The sequence below is a fragment of the Mauremys reevesii genome, linkage group 10, assembly GCF_016161935.1.
Source record: "Mauremys reevesii isolate NIE-2019 linkage group 10, ASM1616193v1, whole genome shotgun sequence".
NCBI lineage: Eukaryota > Metazoa > Chordata > Testudines > Geoemydidae > Mauremys > Mauremys reevesii.
Genome location: NC_052632.1, coordinates 35295769 through 35316547, shown reverse-complemented (window position 1 = coordinate 35316547; position 20779 = coordinate 35295769). Strand labels below are relative to the sequence as shown.

General features: G+C 41.1%; 1 protein-coding gene across 5 annotated transcripts in view; it reads left to right on the top strand.

Annotated features, from left to right (window-relative positions):
• SCAPER (S-phase cyclin A associated protein in the ER) overlaps window positions 1-20779 on the top strand; it is a 354496-nt gene that overhangs the window by 304738 nt on the left and 28979 nt on the right. For all 5 annotated transcript variants that reach the window (XM_039490831.1, XM_039490828.1, XM_039490827.1 and 2 more), the window contains exons 28-29: window positions 5511-5748; window positions 8675-8824. In XM_039490831.1, coding sequence (XP_039346765.1) covers window positions 5511-5748; window positions 8675-8824 — 388 coding nt within the window. The remainder of the gene's footprint in view (window positions 1-5510; window positions 5749-8674; window positions 8825-20779) is intronic.

Sequence of the window (20779 nt, the reverse complement as noted above, 5' to 3'; positions counted from 1 at the left end):
ACAGTCATGGCAACCTCAGCTACAGTGTGTGTACTGGGGTTCTTTTTGGTACTGTTTGGTACTGTTTGCAGTGTCTACAGAGCAATGCTTAAATTATTTTTAAATGTTTATAAATGTAAGTTCAAAAGGTACTAACTTGAGGCATAGATGGGGAAAATGTGACGGGGGGGCAGGAGGTGTGGAGAAGGGGGTAGTGGACAGGGAGGGACATGGATTGGCCAGAAACTGACTGGTTGTCATGGAACCATGCTGTTTGGTCTTGAATTAGTTCTCTTGGGGAGGAGTGAAGAGGAGATGTATGGGACTGGGAGAGGAGGTACACTGGCTAGGCCATGCAAGAGGGAATAAAGGAGAGATTCAGGGGACTAGGAAGCATGGAAGGGGTGAAGGGAAATAGAGGAAATATGTAGGGTGAGTGCAGGGACACGAGAAAGGAACACATGGAATGGGGGGGGGCACACAGAAAGAATAAGAGTAAGGGATGGGGCCAGATCCTGTGTTGACCTACACTTTGTCTTGTTATTTATATCAGGGCAACATAGATGCTAAATGCTACTAAATCAGAAGGGTGACAATTTACATCCACTTTGCATTCATTTTGTGCTGTTTTAAATGGAGAATCTGGGTCAGTATCTTTTATCCATGTTAAATTTTAAAACGCAACATTTGCTAGATTTTAATCACTTGAAGTTTTGAACATGGAAAAAAAAAACTCCCCCACTGTGACATTGCACTCTATATGATTTCATGAAAATATGCTAATGAGTGTAAATATAATGTAACTGGAATATGCTTCATGCAAAAGGTCACTTGTAAGGTGTTATTACAAAGCTTATAGTCTACTGAGTGTGGTCATCCTATTGTATAAATGTATCACTCTTGTATCTAAAACTAGAAATATGAAATATAACTCTGAGGTCCTATGATAGTTATTCAAAGTGTGGGCTATTAATGGTGGTTTGGAATCTTGATGGCTCCCATTAACCAGGACAATTGACTGTAGATGGCTCTGTTTTACTTGCAAGTCTTCCTGTATATGTGTGTGCTGGCAAGTGGGTAATGAAGTCTTACAGTGACATGTGATCATGTCACCTGAACTGGAATCCATCTTTAACCTCGTGCTTTTCCATTTAGAAGGAGGGGTGGGAACCCAGAGAGGGACAAAGGATTCCTGCCTTATGCAAAAGATATATAATTGGGTGGAACAGAACAAAGGGGGCAGCAATCATGAGAAATCCCCTAGCTACCACCTGAGCTGGAACAAGGGCTGTACCTGGGGAAAGGATTGTGCCCAGACTAGGAAGGCGTCCAGTCTGTGATAGAAGCTTATTGAAACATCTGAGGGTGAGGTTTTAGCTGTATTCAGTTTTCTTACTGTATTAGACATAGGCTTGTGTGTTTTATTTTATTTTGCTTAGTAATTCACTTTGTTCTGTCTCCTATTACTTGGAACCACTTAAATCCTACTTTCTGTATTTAATAAAATCACTTTTTACTTATTAATTAACCCATAGTATGTATTAATACCTGCGGGAGCAAACAGCTGTGCATATCTCTCTATCAGTGTTATAGAGGGCGAACAATTCATGAGTTTATACTGTGTAAGCTTTATACAGGGTAAAACGGATTTAAATGGGGTTTGGACCCAATTGGGAGTTGGGCATCTGAGTGTTGAAGACAGGAACACATCTTAAGTTGTTTTCAGTTAAGTCTGCAGCTTTGGGGCACGTGGTTCAGACCCTGGGTCTGTGTTGGAGCAGACTGGTGTGTCTGCTCAACAAGACAGGGTACTGGAGTCCCAAGCTGGCAGGGAAAACAGAGGCAGAAGTAGTCTTGGCACATCAGTTGGCAGCCCCAAGGGGGTTTCTGTGATCCAACCTGTCACACCCACCATTCCCTTCCACTGTCCACTCCCCCATATCTCACCCAGGTATAACTGCTTGCTCACTCATACTCTTGGGACTTGCTCAAGTATGCAAAGTGGAGAGGAGCTCCACTTTGGTGCGCATCATAAGATCTGGTAGAAGAGATCCCTCCAGTGGACCTCCCACACCAACCTGATTTAAACCCTTGGTGCTTGTTCACAGCCCAAAATTATCACTAAAACAATGTGTTTCAGTCGAATCCAGCTACCATCAGACATTATACTTTCTACACAAAAATTTGACATCTTTAAAAATAACTCAAACATTAGAATATCTGGAAATAAACATGCAGGGGATCCAACTAGTTATGCCCACCTCCCAGCCCTATAATCTATCATCACTCACTATCACTGCACCTGACTTCTACTGTCCACCCAAACCTAGCATTGCCCTGTAAAATGTGTGAAAATATATGCCAAGGTCAAAGTAACAAACTACTAGAAACTAAAACCTATTTCTTAGTCAAACGCTCCATTTCCAGTATACTGTATTATAGCTATGTAATATATACTATATCCAGTGTGTGTGTGTGTGTATATATATATATAGATAGATAGATAGATAGATAGCACTGACTTATACTCCAGCCATGCAGACTATGTATTTTATTGTGGCTATGCTTAAAGGAACATTATCAAAGTTAGTACATCCTAATTTTAACTTACCTGTAAAGCTGATTGTTATAGCTGGGTATATGCCACTTACTGCAGCTCAGTTGCTTTCTCTCTCTCTCTCTCTCTCTCTCTTTATTCATCATATTATTTCCTATGCACCTTACATATTCTAAGAAAATCTCGTCAGGACTGACTAAATAAAAGTAAAAATAGCATTAGCTAATCTACTAGCTCCCCAGAAGCAAATTTATAATGAACTCCTCTGTAGGGAATTAACTGCATGGGGCACTGTTTCTTGATGTCTGGGACCCTGGCTAAGTGTTAATTGTTTGTTTGTTTTCAGTAGTTTAATGTATATCAATCAGTCATAGAAGGGTAGATATAAATATATATATATAACTACTAAAATGGATTAATCAGGTATGTTAAATACATATTCTTAAAATCTTAATTAGCATCCTTTTAAGTTGACATAACAAATTATCATAAGAAGCAATCCTACTTCTAAAACCATAATCATACCCTATATGTTTTCCAGTAATAATGACAAATTGTCTTTGCCAGAGAATCACCATGATTTATTTCTGCTTAATAATACAAAATTTGACCCACATTTTCTTCAGTTACGAGCTCTTCTTTATTATGTTGTGTTGAGTTTGTGCTGTTAATTACATCCACATCGTGAGATAAGTTTCTTAGAAAAATGAGTAGCAGGTGAAATCCATCTAATAAGATTAAATACAGTTCTGTTAATAAGCTCCTTATTTCACTCTCTAATGTGCTTCGAGATCCCACAAAAGAAAGAGCAGTAAAGGTACAACATATAGGAGTTGATTTCACAAGTAAAGTTACACAAGTATGTTGAAAAATCCCAAACATGAAGGCTGGGGCATTTGTTACCAATTTGAAGTCACATTTTCTACCCAAGGAACAATAATTTTCTATTATAAACACAAACTCACATTGATACAGGGGTATCCATTTGTAACCTGGTGCTTTCTTATTCACTTTGGTTCTTCACTAGTAAACAATTAAGCATCAGCACAAGGTGGTGGTGACCGAAAGCCTGGCAGTTGTTCAGAGGCACATATGAAATTAGGTGCTGGTTTCAATCCACTTCTTAGTAGATAAATGTCCACATCACAAAAACTGATCTTAGATATTATTATCTCACACTCCTGTTGGCATCCTCCTAAAGTCAAAGAAATCACAATACCAAATCAGACCAGGGAAGTTCCTAACAGTGGGTACATTATTATCCATATAAATAACTATTCCAATTTTAATCCTTCTCAGGTCTTGTATATCTTGTGGCAGTGAGTTCCATGGTTGACTATTTGTTGTGTCAAAATGTATTTCCTTTTATAATTTTTAATTGAAATTTCTTGACTTTAATTTTCATTTTTCTTTTATTATGAGAAAGGGTAAATAAATGTACCCTTACCCAATTTACCTTTTCTATATCATTCATTGTTTTATATATATCTTGTATGTCCTCTCTTATTTGTACATTTACTAATCTTTTCAATCTCTTTTAATATTGAAGTCTCTCATGTGTCTATCATTTTAGATCCCCATCTGTTTGTTCCTTTTTTTCTTTTCTTTTTTTTTTTTTGATGGGGTGACCAGAACTGAGCACAGTATCTGGGGTGAAGAACTGCTATTAATTTTTGTAATGACATAATATTTTAATACTATTTTTATTACATCCTAGCACTGGATTGTTGTTTTGACTGCCACTGCACGTTAAGCAGAGGTTTCCACTGAACTCTTTCAGTGCAAGGCTCAGTACTTTTCCTTAGGGGTTAAATTTAGAACTCTGCAGCATGTATGAGTAGTTCAAGTAGTCTCTTCCAATATGCATTACCTTATATTTGTCAGTGTTTAATTGCATCCAGTGTCCTGCTGTCCATTAGGTCTCTTCTGGAGTTTTCATAGTCTTCTGTAATAATGACGGTCCTAAATGCATTTTTCACCTGCAGATTTTATCACTTCACTGTTACTTAATAATGTGGAAAAGAGGGTGTATGTGAAACAACACCAGTTCTGATATAGATCAGTGAGAAAACTCACTGTTAACCATTTGCCCTATTGAAAATTGACCATTTACTCCTACTCTCTGTTTTCTGTCTCTTTGTCATTGCAGAACTTTCACCCCAAGACTATTTAGTTTCCTCAGTAGACTCTTATGAGGGGCTATGTCAAAGGCTTTTTAAAAGTTCAGATTAATTAAATCTGTCAGTTTTCTTTTATCCATAGATTTTTTGCATCCACAAGAGATTCTGGTAGATTGAAGAAGCATGGTTTTCCTTTACACATGTTGTACTAGTTTGTCCTTTTTCCTTAGGTTTTGCTACCCTGCAGACTTCTAATATAGTAGCTGATTTTAATAAGAGGCTGCATATTTTTGTTTGCAGCTCACCCATTTCATTCTTAAATTCCTTCAGAACTCTCGGATGAATATCATCTGGTCCTGGTATCTTGTTGCTATTTAATATATCAATTTGTTCCAGCCACCATCTCTTTGTCAGTTAAGGTGGTGATGGTCCCAAGGGAGTTCCTCCACCTCCTCCAGCCATTGTCATAAAGAAACTGACCTGGAGCCCAGGGATGTAGCTAAATATATGTATGAGAGGTGTGCAAGGAGCTACTATGGTCCAATTGGTCATAACTTTCAAGCTATGGAGTTCCTGTCTGGTATCACACTGGTAAGAATTTAGGAGTGGAATTAGCGATCAATATCTTCCAAGAAAGATACTTAAAGATGGGTGTATAATTATCTAGAGAGACTTTATATATAAATTAGGGTATATTATCAAACATTTTGTGGAAATACTATGGTTTCCTGACATCATATAGACATCAGATTTTTCATGTTTAACTGTTTCCTTGTTTTCTTCCATTTGAGACATTAAAAATATTAGCTCTTGTGGTAGTTTTCGTTTTAGACAGTTTAATGTTTCTTTGGCAGGTCTTGGCCCATATTTGACAATACACGTCAGGATCCCACAGGGCTAACTGCAGTTCTTCGGACTACAGATCTAGTTGGAGTCTTGCATATGCTGTACTGTATTCTTTTCCATGGCACCATCTCAGATTCAAACATGGCAAGTCCCAAAGAGAGTTATACAGAGAACACGATCCAGGTTGCTATTCAGAGTTTATGCTTCTTCAATAGCTTCGCAGTTCTTGATCTGCCAGCTTTTCAGGTAACAATTTTTGCTTTTTTAACTTATGCTTAAAATTAGAACATTTATTGTTGTGTACATTTTCTTTTAATTTAGCCAAACGCATATAATTGTATTTAAAATTAACTTGAGGAAGAGTCACAAATAAAATAAATACTTTGGTCTTCTTTCTGCATGCATAGAATTGCTATTTGCTAATGTTATTTCCATTGTCTAACTATGGGAAATAACAAATGCAATCTATTTTTTTATTATAAGGCAGACATACAGAACACACAAACTAAACTTAATGTACAACATTACCATTTTTGTTCCACCTGTTTTGAGGGTGACCAGTATGTTATATATCAAATCTAATCTCCTGTGTTACGAGCTTGCAAACCTTCTGTGCTAAGGTCCACAAACAGCTATTTTTTTTCTTTTTGGAATGGGAAATGGCTTGCTTCTATGCTATTTTGAGCTGCTTAGGTGCCTTGAGTTGATGGCTGCATCCCTAGATCACACTGTGTTTAAGTGTGACTTGCCACTTACTTGAATTTAAGATAGTATTTTTCTAGCTGAGTTGTACTATCTTTTAAAATTCCTCAGGAAAAAAACATTCAAATTTTGCAGATGAGAACAAAATCTCTCTTGAAATTTTAATTTTCTAAAATAAAATATATGTGTTGCCCACATTTGACTTATTTAAGCCACAAAAATAGACCATTTTTGTGGGAAAACAATCTCAGATTGGTTTCATTAAAAAAAGGAAGAAGAAATTTGCCTGGCAATTAGTCCATAATGCAAATTAATAACTTTGCCACTTTAAGAAAAAAACTAATATTAAAATATTCCAGAAATAAATGAGTAAAAGCTTTTATTAATGTGAGATGAAATTGCAAATAACATTGCTTTGTAGAACTTCTTTGCTAACATCAATCTCACGCAGTATATCAAATGAAGTTTTTATGTATAATGGATACATTCAATGTATAATGGATACATTTGTCCAATCATATTGTACATCATGGGCTCCTTTCTACGCTGCGCTGAAATCAGCAGAAATTTTGCCTGAGTGAAGAATGCAGGATAATCCACCATCAACTCCCACTTCTTGATTTTTAATTTTATTATAATGAATAGTCCTGATCTTACAACTAGTTCTGTGCAGAAAGACCCCTTCATCCACATGGATCCAGTTGCAGGATCAAGGCCACTCTGTTGAGGGTGGCAAATTTCCCAAAAGTAGAAATTATTTCATTTGTAAACATTGTAATATCTTAGGGCTGACAATGCAGTAAAAATGTAATTTCAGTTCAATAAAGCATTTGTTTACCTGCTTTGCTGAATTGAGGTCATAGTATTGTTTTGATGGACAGAATCACTGCTCCAATCTCAGTAACTACTTGTCTCCATCTATTAATGTTAACTATTTAGTTAATGTTAAAAGGGCGGCACGCGCCTGAAACATATTATTGTCCCTCCTGACACTTAGGAACTGTAGCAGAATATAAGGCAGGAAAGAAAGAAAACATAGTTTATGTGCTGCCTGATGATTATTAGCTCTCGGGAATAGTTTTATCATGTAATAGTAAGACTCTAGAACAGTTTTCTGATTAAAAGAAGAGGTTCACTTGTGGCACAGTATGAAATTAATTTCAGCACAGATAATCTCCTGGTTCATGGGTGTGTACGTCATTTAACCTGACAGTCTAACAATTGAAAGATGGTAGTGAGAAACGATACACAGGATACTGAATTACTATTAATTCAGGCTAAAGAGGAAGCATAGTTTCCTTGAAAAATTAGTTTAACTTTTATACACAAACTCATGTGCCCCTTGGCCTGTTGTTATCAGGGAAGGTTAAACACAGAGCATTAGGTCACAGCATGCATGGACATGACTAATTAAATAAGGGCTGGACCCAAAACATATTGCTACATGATATAAAGTAGCAAATAGATACTATATAATGTTTTGAAGCTTGAAAGTATAACAACTTATTGGGGGTATTAACTATGGAGATGGAAGATATCCATTGCTGGTTTTTTAAAACAAAAATTCCATTTTTCTGGGCTGAATTTTGATTATGTTAAAACCTAACTCTAGCACACTTAGATTTATGTACATATATAGTCCACACAGACTAGAAGATATGAAATAAAGAAAACTTTCAGATGAAAGATATTTTCCCACAGGCCTGCGCTGTTGTTTCATTAGAGTTAGTAGACTGTCATGCTCATTCCTTATGCTTCAGTTTTCCCCTCTGACCTTATGTCGCTCTGTCTGTTTGACATGTTTATTAAATAGAGGCTGTAGGCTGCACAGATAAAATCTAATTCTCCTGAATCTCCACACTACAGCAATTTGCCTACTTTCAGAAAGTATCCCCCAAAAAAATTGCAGCTGATGGTTGTCTTATTTTGGATGTTTCCAACTTTTGAAAATGTTTGTTTGAAAAGTTATTAGTTATTATTTATCTTTCTTTTCCGTTCAGAACACACAGATATTAACGAGAAATGTATTTTGCTCTTTTGCAAAAATTGGGAATGATTTGTTTTCCTTTGCTTATTACTGAGAATTATTATTAGGATTAAGTTTTCCTGGAACATGTTCTGCATATTTAATGAAATTGGCTACTTAATGCTAACAGAATGCCAAGTGAGAAGAATCCAAATTTTTCTTTGCCCATTTAAAAATAAAATTCAGTTTTATTTACAGTGGCATTTATCATATTAATTAACATCCTACTGATAAGTTGATCAAAAAATTAAGGAGGAGAGAGGGGCAGAGGTTGATTTGTCATTTTTTAACCACGACCATTATACAATCAAAAGTATAACCAAAATCTTACTTTAATACTTTCTGATAACGTTGAAAAGTATGTGATTTGTAATTTCGACTCTCATTTGTTTCAGTTAGTCCCTATAATATATTGCTAGGTTATGATTTCCTATTTTCTATCAGTCTATTGTAGGTGCTGAGGGACTTTCTCTTGCATTCCGTCATATTATCAGCTCTTTGCTGTGGTACTGTTCTCAGCATACCTGTGAAGGACTGCTACATGAAGTCATTGTTTGTGTTGGGTATTTTACTGTCAACCATCCAGATAATCAGGTAAGAAAATCAGAAAATGTGTTTGGGATTATCATGCACATGTTTAGGCCCTGATCTTGAAATGCTTAATTACGTGAGTAGTGCTGTTGAGGCCAATGTGACTCCTCACATGTGTAAATTTATGTACATACATAAGCATCTGTAAGATAGGAGCCTTAGTTTTGTATTAGGATGGAAGACTAAATGAGGAATGGTATTCTTTTTGGTATTTATTTATTTTTTATGGTTGGTACTCCTATGCTTGAGATACTCATAGCACTGCTCAGCCATAGTTAGGCCTGGTCACTGCCAAAACAGGACTGTTGACAAGTATGTTTTTCATGTCCAGAAGGGTGTTATATCTTAGGTTCATATATTTTCCTTTTATCCTTTCCTATTGAATAGACGTTTGTACCAGAGAGAAGGCCAAATTCTACCTTTAGATATATGCAAATACAAATCTCCTGGAAGCCAATAAGAGCTGTGCATGCATATCTGAGAATAGAATTTATCCCTTGTTCTTCATTCTGCTATTAATTTTAACCTTTCTATTTGTACTAAATTATATTTATAGTTCACTGGTCTCTCTGATTCCTGCGGGAATGACTCTTACATTCTGCTTTAGTTGCAAAACATAACCTGATATTACAACATTGGAAATCCCCTTCAACTTCCTGGACACTGCAGTCCACAGCTATAATGGATTCCCTGAACTCACACATTAGAAAGATATTATTACAAAATAATCAGGATGCAAAACTTTGAGGATATTTGGAGTCGGGGTATACCAGTGTGTTAATCAGGCAGAACTCCACCCTTGCTCTTTATTTTTGAATACTTGGACCTGACTGTGTATGTGTACATAGAAATTGTATTATGTCGCATTATCCTTTGATATTATTCAGTTATATGGTGTATTTTACATTGTCATTTGCCTTATTACTCCTTTATGTCTGTTTCTGCTATGCCCCTTTTCCGTTAAACTATTTTATTCAGACTTAGAAGTTTAATCCCCTCCATAAATTGAAGAGCAGATGTAAGTGAATGTTTCAACTTGTCAGTATAAGTTTTTAAAAAAAAAACAAAAAACCTTTTGAACTATGATGGTAGGGCTGTCAACTGCAATTTGAACATTGTAATATCTTAGGGCTGACAATGCAGTAAAAAATGTAATTTCAGCGGTTTTGGCCACAGCTTCAGAGAAACTGCTGCAGCCCTGCTACCGTGTGAAGCCAAATCGTAATTCAGGATCCAAAAGTTGCCTGGCACTGCTCCCTCAGAAAACTGACTCCAAGGATGGTCCTGTGTTTTGCAGGGCTAATGTTAAGTAACTTTTGGAACTTGAATCGGGATTAGACTCCATTGAAGCAGAAATCGAGAAGTCCTGTGGAGACACTGCTCTTTCACACAGACTGCCTGCAGGTGGTATTTTTGTAATGCGTTCATTTTGAGAGCGGAGTGATATTGCTGAGCTTTTCAGATTCCCACTGCAGTATAACTGCTCTTGGTATACAGAAGTGCCAGTGAACTCCATCTTCCTTTCCTCTCCACTTCAAGAATTCTTTTTTTGGCTCACAAGTATAAACAGATGTGATCCATTGGAAAAGGGGCATGCACCATTAATGTGCCAATAATAGCACAGAAGAGGAACTTCTTTCCAGAGATGTCAGTTGTAGTGCTCTGTAGTGCCCATCGTTGTTTAGATTTGTGCCCTAGGGCAAAGGTCCACCAGTTTCTGAGCAGGCACCATGCCATCCTACCAGATGGCTATGGTGAGTAGGTAGCCAAGAGATAAAGTATGTGCATAAATGTGTTTGTCTGAGGGCATGATTCCCAGCTGGTGATGTTGCAGTCTGTCTAAATCTTCGGCATCTGCACTTGTGGTTAAAGTCATGTGCCATCACTAATCTACCTCTGAACTGGGTTAAATTTGAGGATTAATAAATAACTTCTTCACCTACATAAAACAATTTTAGGTTCTTGCTAAAATAAGCACAGTGCTGGTCAGGCAGTAGAGGCAGAGTAGCATAGTGGACTGCTTTGGTGTCACTTCTTCAAGCTATTTATTTCTGTTAGAGATATGCAAAATTAAGGGTCATTTTGTGAGCATTTCACTCATAAAAATGGCAATTTTAATTTAATGCTTTGCAAATTTTGTTGCAAAAATCATTTTTCTCAAGCAAAAACATGTTTCCACCCTGTTCACAATTTGTTGAAGACTACCAAGATCCCACCCATCTTTTAAAACCACCATGTTTCACCCTTCAGCCTGTGGCATAATATTTATGAGATCTCCAACTAAATGGGATACAAGGTTTACTTTTATGTCATAGAATCTGGTAATTTGTTATTTAATTTTTTAAAAATCCACATATATTTTAAATGGTCAAATTTTGCTCCTTAGAGAAACTAGATATTCATGCCTCCTGGTCTGTTTTAATCTAAAGAAAAGCAAAAAACTAATCTCTGGGTCAACTTGATTCTCTTTCCTTCTGTAAAACCATTTATGTAGGCTCAAATAAGGAGCATTTCTTTACCTCAAGTTGGACCCTTCGGGCTTTAACACCTTTTCAAAAAGTTACATGCCTGTACTGTGAGGATAAGGGCAATAACTGAGTTTCTCTTTTACACTGTTTAAGCATAGACTGTCTCTGGCCAACTAGTAATAAAATCAGGTACCGAACAGGCACTGGGATCTGCGTGCAGCTGTTATTTTTGTATGCTAGTAGTCAGGGCCGGCTCCAGACCCCAGCACGCCAAGCACGCATTTTGCCGGCAGGGCGGCAGGCGGGTCCGGCGGACCTTCCGCAGTCATGCCTGCGGGAGGTCCACCGGAGCCGCGCGTCCACCGGACCTCCTGCAGGCATGACTGCAGAGGGTCCGCTGGTCCCGCGGCTCCAGTCGACCTCCTGCAGGCATGACTGCGGGAGGTCCACTGGAGCCGCGGGACCAGCGAACCTTCCACATCTGCGGGAGGTCCACTGGAGCCGCGGAACCAGCGAACCCTCCGCAGTCATGCCTGTGGGAGGTCCGCTGGTCCCGCGGCTCCGGTGCACCTCCCGCAGACATGACTGCTTGGGGCGGCCAAATTCCTAGAGCCGCCCCTGCTAGTAGTGCTTGATTCCCAGTATTGAAATTATGCCTTCCATGATACAGGAAGTGCTACTGGTCCGTTTATTACCACTATAATGTTAGTTCCTGGACTTTCTGTTTTTACATTGAACATTTGTGCAATGCTAGTTTTAAAAAAATCAGTATATTCCTGAAGCAGAAGCCAAATAACAAATGCTCTAGAACAGTAAACATTAGCCTCCTTAAAGATGCTGGAGTATTGTAAGCAAGACACAAGAAGTAATTCTTCTGCTCTACTCTGCACTGATTAGACCTCAACTGGAGTATTGTTCCCAGTTCTGGGCACCACATTTCAGGAAAGATGTGGACAGATTGGAGAAAGTCCAAAGAAGAGCAACAAAAATGAAGAAAGGTCTAGAAAGCATTACCTTATGAGAGAAGATTGAAAAAAATGGGGTTTGTTTAGTCTGGAGAAGAGAAGACTACAGGGCTTACATTGTAGCAAGGGTGGTTTAGGTTGGACATTAGGAAAGACTTTCTAACTGTCAGGGTAGTAAAGCACTGGAATAAATTGCCTAGGAAGGTTGTGGAAACTCTGTCATTGGAGATTTAAGAGCAGGTTAGACAAACACCTGTCAGGGATGGTCTAGATAATACTTAGTCCTGCTTTGAGTGCAGGGGACTGGACTAGAGGACCTCTCAAGGTCTGTTCCAGTTCTATGATTCTGTGCTCCAAGAAGTCAAAGCATGTATCCCAGATTTCACCGAAGAAGACAAATATCCCTTAGATCCTGACCACTGTGTTTGTATATTCATCAAGCGCATTTTAAGGGACCATTGACTGGGATATTTCATATCAGCCTTCTGATTGCTCCTGCAGTCATATAAATATTTGTTGTGGTTTGTAGTTTAAACAAGTCTTTTCCTCTGTAGATTGTTAGTCCCCTATTATCTCTTGTAAATTTCAATTCCCTGCTTACTCACAAGAACAAGGCACACAAGTAGCGTGGTATATTACAGTGTGTCTGTGTACATTCACATGTATGCCTACAAGCACAGACACAAAACCCTATATGATGAGTAGGACTAAGAAGCAGCAATCTTATTATTCAGAATTTGGCGGCCCCTATTTTAGAGGCTGGACAGATTTTTCAGCAGAGGAAATTTTAAAATAATGTTATTAATAAGGTACGTTATATTTTATGTCTGCCAACCTTGACATTGTCTTTTGAAAAGTAATACAGTGGAGTCCTGATTTAAATAACAAAATAACTTTTGGTCTGTGCAACCAAATGATCACTGCAAGTAGTGATCAGGATAAAGGGATTCTCTTTTGTTTGGACCATACTTGCTAAGTTTATTTTAAAATTACTATGACTTTCTGACATTGCCCACAGTTATTGTATTAGTAATAGTTTTTTTATATCCTGTTTTAATCTTCATAAAGCTTTTTTCAGGGCCACTGCTATTACTGAATGAAATAAATAGGTTATGAAACTAAAAAATTTTTAAAGCAAACAGTCCTTTAATATGTTAAATGCTTCAGCATCATTAGTCGAGAGTAAACTACACTGTCTGTTTTGTATCAGCACGTGAACTTTTATTTACTGTAGGGTTAGACAGCTTGCATTTTTACAAGACAAGAATTCTGTAATCATGCGCTAGTGTAAGATTGCTTTATTAGGCATCTGCTTTGCATAAAGTATGGTCAGTGAAACTGGTTCTCTTTATTTGTCACCATTTAGTCTATTAACTTAAGAAAACAGGTCCCATGATACTAAAGATGCACTCAAAATAATAATAAAAATAAAAATAATGTCCCTATCTTTGATTAAGCCAATCATCTACTTACTATAGGATTAGAGTTTCTAATTAAAATGTTGTTGTTAATTAAAAATCCCCTCGTATTTTATTACATTTTCATTCCCTTTTCTACTTTGTCTGATTTAATTATTATAATGAACGTAATTGGTATGTGCTGTCAACCATCTACTTCATTTGCATTTTATATTGGATAATTGAATGTAGCCTGATAATTAAATTAACACAAATGACAGATGATTTGGCATCCTTCACATTACTGTTTGGGGAATAAAAATCTTTGCATATTCATTGTAGTTAGGGAATATTCTTAATTTGGAAAATCTTTTCAAATTAAAGACCTTAGACCCATGATCTTGCATCAAAAGGCTCCAAAAGAAGTTGCACTGTTCATCTATCTAGTTGTGCCTGTATCATAAATCTAGTTTTATTACTTTCAGGAATTAACACAAACAATGTATTTAAACTGCTTTTGTATGAGTCTGATTCACTTTGGGTATTGGCAATACGATACAGAGCCTTATACCTCTAAATTATCAATCTGAAGTATGATGTTATTAGGTCACTGGGTATAAACTCCCCATTTATTGGCTCAAGAAAAGTCATTTAGATTTAAAATGTTTTTATTGTAAATTCATGTATAATTTATAACATTGATGGATTACAATAAACCATCTGTTGAAAATAGGAATACATATATTAAAGGAACAGGAGTACTTGTGGCACCTTAAAGACTAACAAATTTATTTTAGCATGAGCTTTCGTGAGCTGCATGCTAAAATAAATTTGTTAGTCTTTAAGGTGCCACAAGTACTCCTGTTCTTTTTGCAGATACAGACTAACACGGCTGCTACTCTGGAACCATATATTAAAGGGTTAGTTTTCATTGAATATTGTCATCTACCCACTAGGACACAGCAATAGCATTTTTAATGTGGAAGATTTAATGCAAAACTGACAGAACCTTTTTTTACAAGTATAACACCAACTGTAATTCGAAAATGAAAAAAGATCTGTGAACTTTTCAATAGAGGAGTTTCTCCTTTCTCAAAACTATTACACATCACACAGCAGTAATATCACGGGTATAAATATAATGCTAAAAAAAACTAAGAGTAAACACTTCGTTTCAACTATTTAACATAAAGTTAAAACAAACAAAAAGGTCATAAAATTGTAAAATGGTCTTAAATTACATTTACAGTCACTTTAAAGCCACTTCACATTGTCAGAGTGGTATAAAGTGGCCATTAGTGTAAATGACAATCAAGCCCAAATTTTTAAAGAAACCTCAACCTACCTTTAAAATTTGCATTTGATTTTTTTTAATCCAGTCCTTTGTGAGATTATTTTGACATCTAGCTATGTGATTTATGGGCACAAATACTGGTTGCATGTGTGGGAAATATGTTAAGTCATGTTTATCAAAGTTGCTGATAAATTCTTTTATTTCCATGATCTTCCTAAATTAATATTTGCAAATTTGTAATATTTAAATAGTTGTATAACTAAAAAAGCACAATAACAGCATTATTAAATATATTGTTTCTGTGGCATGAAATGATACTTACTAGTAGATACTTATTTACTATTGTACACTTGTTGCCATAAGCTGGGGCTTGAGAAAGAAGCAGCAAAGCATAACTGTAAAAGTTAATTATGCCAAGTTTTACTTCATACTGTTTTCCAAGACCATAGCTTGAGATTTTCATAGCAGTACAGGGGATTTATCTTTAGTGGAAAATGTGTGGCTAAATCCCCTGCACTGCCTTGAAAATTTCAGCTATAGTGTCTGACATCCTTTATTGTTCTGAAATGTTAAATTATGACAGGAGAGATATAGCTAGTATTTACTATCAGTTTTCCATACATACCGGTTCTTAGAACTGTAAGAGGATGTTTGTTTACTGGGGACCTTGTGCACCTGGCTGTTCGCCAGCATGCAAAAGAGGAAAAGACTTGGAATAAAGGGGCAAAAGGGCCTCTAACCCATGGAAGGGAGTGCAAAGCCAGTGTATCTCTCTCTCTCCCTTACTCAAGCCTAGGGAAACCCACTGCATGAGTGAGGGGAAAGGCATGGAGCTAGGGAGCAGTAACTCTAAGCAGCATGCTCCTTCTGAAACAGTATTTCCACCAGAGGAGCCAGCTGAAGTTACTGCTGCTAAGAGAAGCATCAACTATCGTAGAAAGTGTCTAAACAGACTTTGTCAACTTTAAAATCACGATTATGTCTGAAAATAATTTCCTGTTGATTTACAGGTAACACCTAAGATTACTTCACCAACAGAATTTAAAGGGGGAAAAAAGCTTTAATTTTTGCAGGTGGTTTATTTTGTGCATTTGATAGCACTTTCTTTGAATAATTTTCACTGTTTCCCTTCTGTAGTCTGTCAGTTTCTACTGTTGTCTGCATCAGTCTTTTAACAAAAGGGAAGAGCAAAACTTTTAACAATAGGATAATGGGATTATAAATTGACAAGGAGGCTTGGGGGACAGGTATAGGAAAGAGAGGCTGGAGACTCCACCAGTGATTTTGTTGGTGGAGTTGATTATTACATTTTTGTTATAGTCGCATTGCTGTTGGGGTAGTTGTGAGGCATTGGGAGTTCACCCAGACCAGTAAGGGATTGTGTCACCGCCTGCCCTGTAACCCTGAGTGCTTCTGTGGTATGTAACTTTGGTTCAGAGCCTGACACCAGCAGTCTACTTACAACACAGTGACCTCGCCCTGGCTTCCATCACCCTGGTTACTCCTTGCAGGGTGACACCAACAGCCTTTCCAGTCCCAAATTTACCCAAAACCATCTCCTCTGCAGTGCTCAGACCCTCTCACTGTAGCACTCACAAAACTTTATCGAGTTTGCTGCTCCTTTGAAGAGACAGTACACAGCACCCACCTGTTAGTTTGGCTGAGGATTTTACCCTTCAGTCTGATATACTGTACTGAGATGGCTGTGTAATAAAACAAGATTAAGTTTATTTATAAAGAACAGATATTTAAGTGATGCCACATAGAAGTAATTGAGATAGAAATGGTTACAATCAAAAGTAAAAATATGCTTCTAAGATTAAAACCTAATTAAACAAACTAGAGCCCTTTGTTCAAAGCAGTTTCTCACCACAGTTGTTCTTCCAGCATGACTGGCCAGTTCTTAGCCAGGATCCAACACAGGGCTCAAAGCGCTTGGTTTTTTTGGCTCTTCAGGTGAAGGAAGCCAAAATGGCTTTTTCTCTCTGCTTATATCCTCAATGATTATCTGTGTTTTCAAAGTCAGGTGGCCTTCCTGGGGGCTCAGCTTGCTATGTCCACCAGGGAGCAGATGCCATGTTCATTTTTGCAGTCTCATCTTCCCTCCTCCCCCCATCTGGATAGTTAAGTTGCAATCTCCTCCACTCACTAGTTTGATGGTTTTGTTTATCTTTTATGTAAATGTGCTTCATTGTCCCTTCTTGCTCAGTTTTCCACTGGAGACCATGCAAGCACATGGGACCACATTCCTTTGTCTAGGGAAGGGTGTTTAAGACCTACCTGCCAAACACATTTCAATAACCTATTTCCAGTACATATTTATTATTTTCATATATTACCTGTATATTCTTAACACCACTGTGTTACCAGTTAGCATATGATCCCTTACATGACAGCTTTTAGACATAGGCGGCAGGTTTGTATAATTTTTGGTGGGGCCCAAAATGGTGGTGCCCCCCCCGCTCCCGCCTTGTAAGCCGATATAAAATGAAGCTACAACACGTCAGTGCCACAAGATTACAAGGGTCAATTAAAAGTGGAAAGTCAGAAGCAGCACTTGCCTACTTCAATATACAGTATTATATTTTGTTGCACCTGTTGTGATGAAGTGGGAATGTTCTTAATATTTTCTCTGAATACTGTGTGGGTGCCTCAGTTTCCCCTGCAAGATGCCAACTGAAGGTGTTGGGGACAAAGAGATCAGGTGGCCTCCTTGTCCGGAAGAGACACAGAGGCCAGAGGAGGGAGTGTCAGTTTGGAGCTGGCTGGAGAAATGGGGAGAGACCCAGAACTTGGTTCTGGGCTCCCCACCCCCCAAGATGGACCTGACAGAGGGGTTCTGTTTTCTGTACCAACAAGCTCTGTTTAAACTGTGTTCCCGTCATCTAATAAACCTTCTGTTTTACTGTCTGGCTGAGAGTCACATCTGACTGTGGAGTTGGGGTGCAGCGACCTCTGGTTGCCCCAGGACCAGCCTGGGCAGACTCACTTTGGAAAGTGCATGACGTGGAAGGGCATGCTGAATGCTCTGAGGTCAGACCCAGGAAGGTGTAAGCTTCTTGCCCTGGAGACAGTATGCTCCGAGAGAGGAGGCTCCCCCAGAGTCCTGACTGGCTTTGTATGGAGATGTTCCAAAGCATCACAGCATTCCCTTCCACACCGTGCACTTCCCAGAAGTCCGCACAGGCACTGACACTCCCTCCTCCGGCCTTTGTCTCTTTTCCAGGCATTAGGAGGCCACCTGATCTCTCTGTTCTCCAACACCTTCAGTTGGCACCTTGCAGGAAACTGATTTGGGAGAAATGAAGTAAACGCTGCCCAAACCGAGCTTGAGCACTCCTGAATTTTGAGGTGTTCAAATCTGGAAGGCAGGTGCTGGGGGTGGGAGAGGGCTGTGGGCTCCATGGGGGAGCATGGCAGCAACTGTCTGGAGCTGCATGGAGCCAGATACGCTGGTCTGAGTGGCACAGTAAGCGGTTTGGGGGTTGGAGAAGAGGTAGGGAGTTCCGGGGGGCAGTCAAGGGACAAGGAGCAGGGGGAGTTGGATGGGGCAGAGGTTCGAAGGGGCAGTCAGGGGACAGGCAGCAATTGGATAGGCATGGGAGTCTAAGAGGTTTATCAGGGACAGGTAGGGGTGCGGTCCTGGGGGAAGTTGGGTGGGGTCTCAGGAGGGGCAGTTGGGGACAAGGAGAAAGGAGGCTTAGATAGGGGCTGAGGTCCCAAGGGGCAGTTAGGGGCAGGGGTCTCGGGAGGGGGTAATCGGGAACAAGGACCAGTGGGGCTTAGATAGGGGTGGAGGTTCTGGGGGCAGTTGGGGCAGGGGTCTGGGAGGGGGCAATCAGCGGACAGAGGCTGGGATTCAAAGGGCTCTGGGCTGCTGGCAGCCGGGGATCCCAGAGCCCTTTAAATCCCAGCCCCGGCTGGGAGTCAGAGGACTCTGGGCTGCCTGCAACCGCGGGAGCCCAGAGCCTTAAATCCCAGCCGCGGCCGGGAATCAGCGGGCTCTGCGCTGCCCGCTGCGGCGGGGAGCCCAGAGCCCTTTAACTCTCAGCCGCGGCTGGGATTTAAAGGGCTCTGGGCTGCCTGCAACCGCGGGGAGCCCAGAGCCCTTTAAATCTCAGCCGCGGCTGGGATTTAAAGGGATCAGGGCTGCCTGCAACCGCGGGGAGCCCGCAGCCCTTAAAAACTCAGCCGCGGCAGGGATTTAAAGGGCTCTGGGCTTCCTGCAACCGCGGGAGCCCAGAGCCTTTAAATCCCAGCCGCAGGATCAGAGGGCTCTGGCAGCCCAGAGTTTTAAATCCCAGCCGCGGCCGGGAATCAGAGGGCTCTGGGCTCCCGCGCGGCAGCCCAGAGTTTTAAATCCCAGCCGCGGCGGGAATCAGAGGCTCTGGGCTCCCGCGCGGGCAGCCCAGAGTTTTAAATCCCAGCCGCGGCCGGGAATCAGAGGGCTCTGGGCTGCCTGCAACCGCTGGGAGCGCAGAGTTTTTAAATCCCAGCCGCGGCTGGGATTTAAAGGGCTCTGGGCTGCTTGCAACCGGGGAGCCCAGACCCTTTTAAATCCCAGCCGCGGCTGGGATTTAAAGGGCTCTGGGCTGCCTGCAACCGCGGGAGCCCAGAGTTTTTAAATCCCAGCCGCGGCCGGGAATCAGAGGGCTCTGGGCTGCCTGCAACCGCGGGAGCCCAGAGCCTTTTAAATCCCAGCCGCGGGAATCAGAGGGCTCTGGGCTGCCTGCAACCGCGGGGAGCGCAGAGCCTTTTAAATCCCATCCGCAGCCGGGAATCAGAGGGCTCTGGGCTTCCCGCTGCGGCGGGGAGCCCAGAGCCCTTTAAATCTCAGCGGCTGGGATTTAAGGGCTCTGGGCTGCCTGCAACCGCGGGGAGCCCAGAGCCTTTTAAATCCCAGCCGCGGCCGGGAATCAGAGGGCTCTGGGCTACCCGCCGCGGCGGGCAGCCCAGAGCCCTTTAAATACCAGCCGCGGCCGGGAATCAGAGGTCTCTGGGCTGCCTGCAACCGCGGGGAGCGCAGAGCCTTTTAAATCCCAGCCGCAGCCGGGAATCAGAGGGCTCTGGGCTGCCTGCAACCGCGGGGAGCCCAGAGCCTTTTAAATCCCAGCTGCGGCTGGGATTTAAAAGGCTCTGGGCTGCCTGCAACCGCGGGGAGCCCAGAGCCTTTTAAATCCCAGCCGCGGCCGGGAATCAGAGGGCTCTGGGCTGCCTGCAACCGCGGGGAGCGCAGAGCCTTTTAAATCCCAGCCGCAGCCGGGAATCAGAGGGCTCTGGGCTTCCCGCTGCGGCGGGGAGCCCAGAGCCCTTTAAATCTCAGCCGTGGCTGGGATTTAAAGGGCTCTGGGCTGCCTGCAACCGCGGGGAGCCCAGAGCCATTTAAAACCCAGCCGCGGCCGGGAATCAGAGGGCTCTGGGCTCCCGCAGGCAGCCCAGAGCCTTTAAATCCCAGCCGCGGCCGGGAATCAGAGGGCTCTGGGCTGCCTGCAACCGCGGGAGCGCAGAGCCTTTAAATCCCAGCCGCAGCCGGGAATCCGAGGGCTCTGGGCTTCCCGCTGCGGCGGTATGCCCAGAGTCCTTAAAATCTCCGCCGCGGCTGGGATTTATCGGGCTCTGGGCTGCCTGCAACCGCGGGGAGTCCAGAGCCTTTTAAATCCCAGCCGCGGCCGGGAATCAGAGGGCTCTGGGCTCCCCGCCGCGGCAGGCAGCCCAGAGCCCTCTGATTCCCTGCCGCGGCTGGGATTTAAAAGGCTCTGGGCTGCCGGCAGCGCACAGCAGGGGAGAAACCTAGCTCCAAATATTGCTGGAGCAGAGCCCCTGTCTGTGAATAT